Genomic DNA, 7,909 nt, shown 5'->3' with positions numbered 1-7,909 from the left:
CTGGAGTAGGGGTTGGGGCTAAGACTCATGAGACTCAGGAGGTCTGCGGAGAAGGGCACACCCTGCGTGACAATTTGCCTCCTCACACGCAGCTGACACACCTCAACATCGAGTCAGCCTCCTAAAATGATGCAGGAGGAAAATCTGTTCTTTGGCTTTAAGGTCATCCTAGTGACTAAAGGGTGACCACGGCTGTGTGGGCATGATGAGAGGATTCCTGGGACTAACAACTGTTGCCCATGCAGGAGATTGCCAGGTGTTACAGTCAGACAGTGAGAGGTTGTCTGGCGCAGCTCATGAACAGCTAGAAACAATACCTGTGTCCTAGAGAGTTCTGGGCTTGCCATGGAAGGAGTTTAGGCATCCAGTAGTGGCGACTCTTGGAGAAAAGGAATAAGATCGCTCAGTGGCTGGAATCTACAGCCTACTCTGACCCAGGTGTGGCCCCACTGGGTCCTTCTAGTGGGCTTCAGTGTCTTCACCATGAAGTGAGAGGGTCAGATGTGGCCCTTTCCAGGGTGGACTCCGACCCAGGGCTGTGCTCCTAGTGGGATGGGGGTGTCCTTTGCCATGTGCTGAACCAGAACCCTTGTGCCCCACAGCCATCCTCTTCTTCTGTTCTCACCCCACAATCAAATATATCCCCCTCATTTTCCTCCCATCCACATGAAGGAAAGACTCAACACAGGGCAGAAGAAAACCAGCATTGAATTCTCTTCCGAAGCAGCAGAGAGTTCAATAAGGAGCCAAGAAGGGGGTTGAGGAACGTGCCTCTTCAGGCAGGAAACTCACAGACGGCGATGAAGGAGGCCGTGCAGGAGATGTCATTCCAGAGCCCATTGATCAGGAGAATCACGCAGTCCTCCCCTGAACCGTGGTCATTTGGCTCATCCTTCTTCCAGTTGCTGTAGGTCAGCCTCCCGCCCGTCACGTACATGAACTGGCCTTCGGTTGCCTCATCTGTGATGCCCAGGAAGGCAGTGTCTTTGGCCACATCCTGGATGGCCTTATTCTCCTCGGCATTCTTGGGGGCAGCCACCGTGGCCTGGAGCCCAGCACACAGATCCTTCACTTTGGAGAAAGGCATCCGCTCACCGTTGGTCACGAAGAGCTTCTTCCCAGACATTTTCCCCAAGGAGAAGGCTTGCACTGAAACCACAAATGGTGAGTGAGGCTGGCTGGGTTTGGAGCCCAGCCCAGGACAGTAGGCAAGTAGTCTGAGTTCCCTGGGAAGTCAGGCCTCTGAAAAATTGCCCTATGCCCAGCAGCTCAGGCCAGAGCCTGGTCAGGAAGCAGATCTCAGCTGCAGAGCCTGGGAAGGGGCGTCCAGAACCCTGCAGACAGCCCAGACTCCCCTGGGATATCCCACCTTGAAAAAGCATCTGCTAAAACCTGCCCCAGCACAGGTGCACATAGGGAGACAGTCTTGGGCCCCATCGCAGGCTTGGGCACCAGGATAAGCAAGAGGCAGGGATAGACATCCGAGCTAGTGGATGCCGAGGAAGGGGCATAGACTTTGGAGACAACAGACCTCCATCCAAACCTTCCCCTGCCACTTCCCGGCTGTGTGACCTGAAATGAGTCACCAACACTTCCTGCACCTCGGTTTCCTCACCTGTCAATAAAGCAAGTTCAACAACCACAGCTGAGGTTGCTGAGAGGATTGAATGGAACCATCTTACGGGAAAATGCCACCCAGCACAGGCCCTGGTGTAGGACAAGTGTTCATGAATTAGTTCCCCTCCCACCTCCTCCAAACCTAGAGTGCGCTGAAGAAAAGAGTGAGAGCCAAGAACACATTATGGGCAGAGAGAAAGCTCACACTTCTTCATGTGGTCCAGTTCTGATCTCAGGCTCTGTAGCTGTCTCTCTAAGTTGGCCAGTTTAGCTTCAGCAACTGCAAAGCAACAGGGAGAAGGTATTTATGGAGAAGACCTTAACTTGGAGAGTGGAGCATTTTGAAAAAAACAAAGTGGCTTACTAAGAAGAACGCTTATTCGAGGAAAATAAGAAAGCAAAAGAAATAAAAGGGGAAAAATGACTACATTCCTGCTTCCCAGCCTATATCTCTGCATCCCTTCACAACCTGGAACTTCAGGCCTGGACCTCTGTCTCCACAAACAGCTTGCATATTGTCATATTGCAAGAATTCATAAGAAAATACTCAACTCATTACTCTTCTTTCTGAAAACATTTCTTTGTCATTCATTTTCATTTCTCATTCCAGATACACTTTTTAATACCTTTATTATTTTGACAGACTGGTAGACAAATATGAATAAGTAGGTTGTCATTGTTCTTTTGTTCTTACTGAATTTGCTCCATTTTTCTCTGAACTAAGTTGCTGTGATGTTCCCCGTCACCCAGGGTTCGAAAAAGGCAGAACGTTTTCACGCCACTCTTGTGACAATAGACATAAACCCAACCCCCTAAAGGGCCTATTTCCTCCCTGGCACCCCGGAGGTGCACACTGGACTGTTTCCACTGAAGAAAAGACAGAGTCCATCTGCTAAGGGGCCTGATGAGGGAATGGCCTTACATGGCTTGAACGTCTGCATCTGGGCACCTATGGGAGTCCCCTCAGGCCCCAAGTAAAGCTGAGAGGACCGGGGGCGCTGGGCCAGGATGCAAAGTTGTACATCTTCCCATGAGGCAGCAGGAGAAGGGGACCTCCCCGCTGGCCCTCCAGCTCCCCAGGCCCGGGACCCCCAGGCCACCATGCTGAGGTATGCCCCTTACCTGAATTGTCCCCACGATCTCCTTTTTGTCCCCTTGGTCCTGGAATTCCAGGAGCCCCTGTGTTTCCTGGAGGCCCCAACTTCCCAGGAGGGCCCTGCAAACCTCTGAGCCCTTGACCTGTTGCAAGACAAAGGGAAGATGACCCAGTGACTATCATTCTTTTTTTTTTTTCCAAAAAGCTCAATACTCCATTCATGTTTACCTCCTGAACAGCCAGTGAGCTAGCAATGTAACCCAAAAAAGAAAGACCCTCCTGCATCCCAGTGGAAGGCCTGCACCAAGGCCAGCTACTTAAGCAGGAGGGACACCCCTCTTCAGGGACAACCACACACCCCCAGTTCCTATGTGGAAATATGGGATCCCAGAGAGTCAGTGAGCAGCTTTGTTTTGGAGACAATGGTATTTTACAGGGATTGTTCTGAGTGTAGCTTGGGTCCTGATGAAAGGGGAACCTTAAGCTGGGTGTGGTGGCTCATGCCTGTAATCCCAGCACTTTGGGAGGCTGAGGCAGGTGGATCACGAGGTCAGGAGATCAAGACCATCCTGGCTAACACGGTAAAACCCCGTCTCTACTAAACATATAAAAAAAAATCAGCAGGGCGTGGTGGTGGGCGCCTGTAGTCCCAACTACTCAGGAAACTGAGGCAGGAGAATGGCGTGAACCCGGAGGCGGAGGTTGCAGTGAGCTAAGAGTGCGCCACTGCACTCCAGCCTGGGCGACAGAGCGAGACTCCGTCTCAAAAAAAAAAAAAAAAAAAAAAAAAAAAAAAGGGGAGCCTCCCCAAGTCTGTGCTTTAACCCTTGTGTGGCAGGCTCAAGCACAGATTTGCTTGAACACCTGCTGGAGGTGGAGATTTAGGAAGCCACAGAAACTTGTCCCAGACCTGGCTCTCCCTTTTCCCCCTTGGGTCCGTCTCGCCCATCTCTGCCTGGGGTGCCATTGGTGATGGGGATGCCACAGGTAATCACGGAGCAGGTCTTCTGGGCATCCTCACAGGCTTTTGTTTCGGAGCAGGAAGCTGTCACCACAGACAGGAGAAGGACAGGGAATGACGGAAACAGGAACATGGTCCTTACCTTGAAGTGAAGAAAGTGAAGGAAGGGAATTTCATCCCATCTGATTTAAATAGCATTTGCTACCCATGTGGTGGGCTGGACCCTGTGCTGGGGACAGTGGACACAGAGGGGACCATCACAACCCCTGGCTGTGAATGACTTTCAGGCTACTAGGGAGACGGGTGGGTAAAAAATGTGAGAGTTAGATCAGTGCTAAAACAAAGGCAGGTGCAAGATGAAAATGAGCCCATTCTCCCTGGGGTCCCAGAGCTCCTGCCAGCACAAATCTTAACAGGTAGGGACCTCCTACTTGACAGCCCACAGGGCTTGAGGATTATCCATGAGCCCTGTGTCCAGTGGTCCAGACAAAGGTGAAGAGAGCTCATTGCCTGTGTGAGCTTTGGTCCCTGGATTGCTCGGATTTCTTTCTAAAGTGCTAAAGGAGCCATGGTTTCCTTCTTCCTTTCCTATGGAAGGAAAGAGCTGTACTCAGACTGGGGCAGGAGACCTGAGGTCCCACAAGGTCCGTCTCTTGGCTGGACTTGGTTGATGATATCCACTCTCTCATTTCCTATAAAACTTCTGATTGACATGGTGGGGCTCCAGCTGTCCTCAGAGCAGCCCCTGTTCCACCAGCTGCTTCTTGACCATCTTGCATAATGTCTATTTTGTGAAAGGCACTTGCTGTGGGATTGGGACCTAGAGTGCCCTGAGGCAGGATTCTGACCTTCAAAATGGGAACTTTTTTGGTGATTGATCCTGTCCAGATGAGACTTCTCTTGGTTTGAGATCTTCCACTGAGAGGCCATTTCACCACCAGGCTCTGAAATTTCTGCTCAGCCTGAGTCTGGAGGGATTCAGCTCCTGCTCCCCATCCTGCAGGTTGCCCAGATGCCCCCCCAGCTCTGTGCTCCTACCCAGCCATCAGAGTCTCTTCGAGCCTTTGTCAAGGTTGGCCTGTCCTCCAGGACACTTGGCAGCCGGGACCCCATGGGACTCTCCCTCTGCTCTGCTCCAGCCTCAAATCCCAACATCCTGACTCTTGCTGCCCAACACTGCATCTGCCTTTGCTATCCCAGCCACAGTCCCTTAACCCTTCCCTTCCTCCAGGACACAGTGAGAGATGCCCAGTTGGAAGGGAACTTTCGTGGTTATGTCCTTCTCCAACTTTCCTCTTTCTATCATTTTTGTCTTTTTTTAAAAATCTCTCCTGTTGGTGCTGAATTGGCACTGGATGCCACAGTCAAGGCTTGTATCTGTCACTGGCACCCACATGCCACTTCTATTCTTCACTTTGACAAAGACCACCCTTTAGTTTGCTGATGGCCAAGTGGATACAGGAAGCTCCCAGCTGCTTGGGCCAGAGGGAAAGAGAGGCCCCAGGTGGACCTGATGACACCCCCAACCCCTACCTCACCAGGATTCAGTCAAGAAGCCAGTCTCTTGGCCCAGGCCCCTACTTCTTTCCTCCAGAAATGACTTACTAGGGCTTCCTCGGAGCCTGGAGTTAGTGGCAGGGAAGCTGATCCTCCAGCCCAGGCCTCTGACAGGTGCCTCAGCGACATCCAATCCAATCAGTGTGGTGACCAGGGACAGAGCTGGATTGGCCTTCAACCCCAGATTAATAATCAACCATCCCTAGAACTACTGTGTCCTGGGCAGCTCTCCAGGGCTGCTGGCAGGGTCTCTAGCACAGCGCTGGGCAGCTCTCTACATTAGTGCCGTAACCCCCTCCTCTACTACCTCCTCGCAGGCATCCTTCTCTATGACTCAGCGCCTCTGAGCTTCCAGAGTCACAGGTTCCCAGGGTAGTTTTCTTCAGATATTTATTTTCAGAAGAAGAATGCATAGATTTTCCACCAGACAAATGCATGCACACACACATGCACACAAACACCCACATGTATACACATCTTTCTATCAGTTGATTGAACTACTTCCATTTGTGTTTTGTTTATTGTAGGGCTAGGGTGGAGAGACTAAACACCCCTAGCACTGAGTCACCTCCTTCCTCTCTTCTCATTTCGAATGTTTGTCAAATGTCTTCTTTGGGCATCTAGGCACACAGGGCCAGGCACAAGGGGAAGGGGTATTTGCAGCTGACTTCAATCCAAAGCCGCATGTGGGTGTTGGCACTCACTGCTCCCTCTGTCCAAATATCTCCTTGTATCTTTGCTTATTGGTGGCATGTTGATTGACCACCAACCACTCCTTATTCCTGTAGAATGAGCAGCTCATGAGAACAGGGGTCTTGTTCCCTAGCTGTTGTTTCTCCACTGAGAAGAGTGCCTGGAAACAGAATCAATGCTCAATAAACATTTGTGGAACAAATGAATCCTCCAGCAGCGTGTCCTCAAATTCCCCCTCTTCTCTCTGACTGGAGCTACAATCTGTGCCCCCTTTACCTATGACCTCACTTTTCTAGGGCAGGAGCTGTACTCAGTTCACATCTCTGTCCCCAGGGTGCAATCCAAGGCTGGGCACAGAGGAGGATTGGGTACAAGGATGAAGATAGAGGCAGAGACTTCGAGCAGACACCAGACCGTCTGTGCTCATCCAGGCCTGAATTTCCAGAAGTGTCCAGTTCTTGTCACCAGAGGCTGGTCAAGCCGTTTAGGTCCCGGATGTGAGCTTTAATGCTTGCCTTCCTCCAAACTCACACCCATTCTTTGAAACACTTCATGTCACCAAATAACTTCAGAGGTTTGTTTTTCCCAGGTGGGGAGTGAGGTGGGTCACTTCCCTGTGACTCTGCCTGGTGATGGGGGTTTTGGTTTCTCAAGTGTCCTCACCCTGTGTACTCATGTCATCAGGCCCCATCCAGTGGCCCTCTGGTTCCCATTCAGGGGGCCTGCCAGGCACCAAGAGGGGCCCCCAAGGTAAAGAAGATCACTCTCAGAGCTGGGTTTCCTGATGCCATTGACACAATGTTGAAGGGCCCATAGGCCCAGAAGACAAAGGACTTTCAATTCACACAGCAAATAGGCAGATCTCCCAGGAAGGTGGGAAAGTGGAACTGACAGATTTGCATTGAGCCGGGATCCTAACTGTGCTGCAGACTTAGAGAAAGGGTGGTTCTGAGTGGGCAGAGGGTAGGCAGGAGGTAAATACACCTAGGAGCAAAGAAACCTGAGAAAACCTGGATTCTGGAGGGGACGAGTTTCTCCCGCAAGGATGTGCAACCCATAGGTCTGTCCTCTCATAGACTCCAAGGTGAATTTATGCTGCTCTTATGACTATTACTGAGTTTTGTTATTTATGTCAAGATGAAAAATTGTGTTTCCAGTGTCTCAGCGCAGCATGATCTCCTGCATTGTGGAGACATAAACTCAGTGGAGAACCACACCCACAGCCCAGGCACCTCAGTGGTGTCTCAGATGGAGGCCAGGCAGATTTGAGTTCATCATGGGACAATTATCAAATACAGCAGGGGATAAGCAGAGTGAAAGCTGATAGAAATGACAGGCCTCAGAAATAGCCCTCCAAAGAGTGTGGATCCTACATGACAGATAAATTAATATGCACTTCAAAAGAGGGTATAATGAAGGAATAAATGAAAATTATATAATTAAATTAATAGACTAGAATTAAAAATAATATAGAGCTAATAAAATTGAATACTGGTTCTTTGTCAGAGATATAAACTTAACAAATATGGTTGTGGTCTTTTGGGTTGTTTCCGCCTTGTTGTAAAATTGCATCTCAGGCCCTTTGCCATAGGACTTCATAAAGGCTCCCACTAGAGTGTGAGAAGTAAATACTTCAGTCCCTTTGCTGTTTGGTGTGGCCATGTGACCATGAGCTATGATGAAACTTTATGTGTGCTTACAGGTTTGATATGGCTTTTGTGTTTCTTTCCCAATCATGGGTAGTGTATATCCTGGAAAGTTACATGGAACAGACATGAACTCATCTGAAAGTCTGGAGTCCAGCTGACTGCTGCTGAGTCTAGGCTTGCTCAGCAGAAACCAGCCAAAACTCAACAAACTGGAAGATACAGAGCAGGAAATAAAAACGTTTATTGTTGCAAGCCCTGAGAGGGAGATTTACTATTGTGTTAGCTGACTGATACAATATCAATGATTAATAGAAAAGGTATAAGAAATTAACAAAT

At 49.8% G+C, this 7,909-nt stretch overlaps 1 protein-coding gene across 2 annotated transcripts; it reads right to left on the bottom strand.

The window, feature by feature from the left end:
- Positions 1–691: 691 nt before the first annotated feature.
- Positions 692–3,974, bottom strand: LOC105502483 (mannose-binding protein A-like). 2 transcript variants are annotated; one of them, XM_011929045.1, is made up of 4 exons: positions 3,517–3,974; positions 2,740–3,191; positions 1,823–1,897; positions 692–1,149 (listed from the first exon to the last, which is right to left on the bottom strand). In XM_011929045.1, the coding sequence occupies exons 2-4, from the start codon at positions 2,996–2,998 to the stop codon at positions 776–778; spliced, it is 708 nt and encodes a 235-aa protein (XP_011784435.1). In that variant the 5' UTR covers positions 2,999–3,191; positions 3,517–3,974; the 3' UTR covers positions 692–775. The 2 variants fall into 2 exon arrangements, with proteins under 2 accessions (XP_011784435.1, XP_011784427.1); XM_011929037.1 differs by having other exon boundaries at positions 2,740–2,856; positions 3,624–3,807.
- Positions 3,975–7,909: the final 3,935 nt, after the last annotated feature.

The sequence above is a fragment of the Colobus angolensis genome, unplaced genomic scaffold (assembly GCF_000951035.1).
Source record: "Colobus angolensis palliatus isolate OR3802 unplaced genomic scaffold, Cang.pa_1.0 Scaffold12, whole genome shotgun sequence".
Classification (NCBI taxonomy): domain Eukaryota; kingdom Metazoa; phylum Chordata; class Mammalia; order Primates; family Cercopithecidae; genus Colobus; species Colobus angolensis.
Note: the sequence above shows the minus strand (reverse complement) of the source record. Positions and strands in the feature narration are given on the sequence as shown.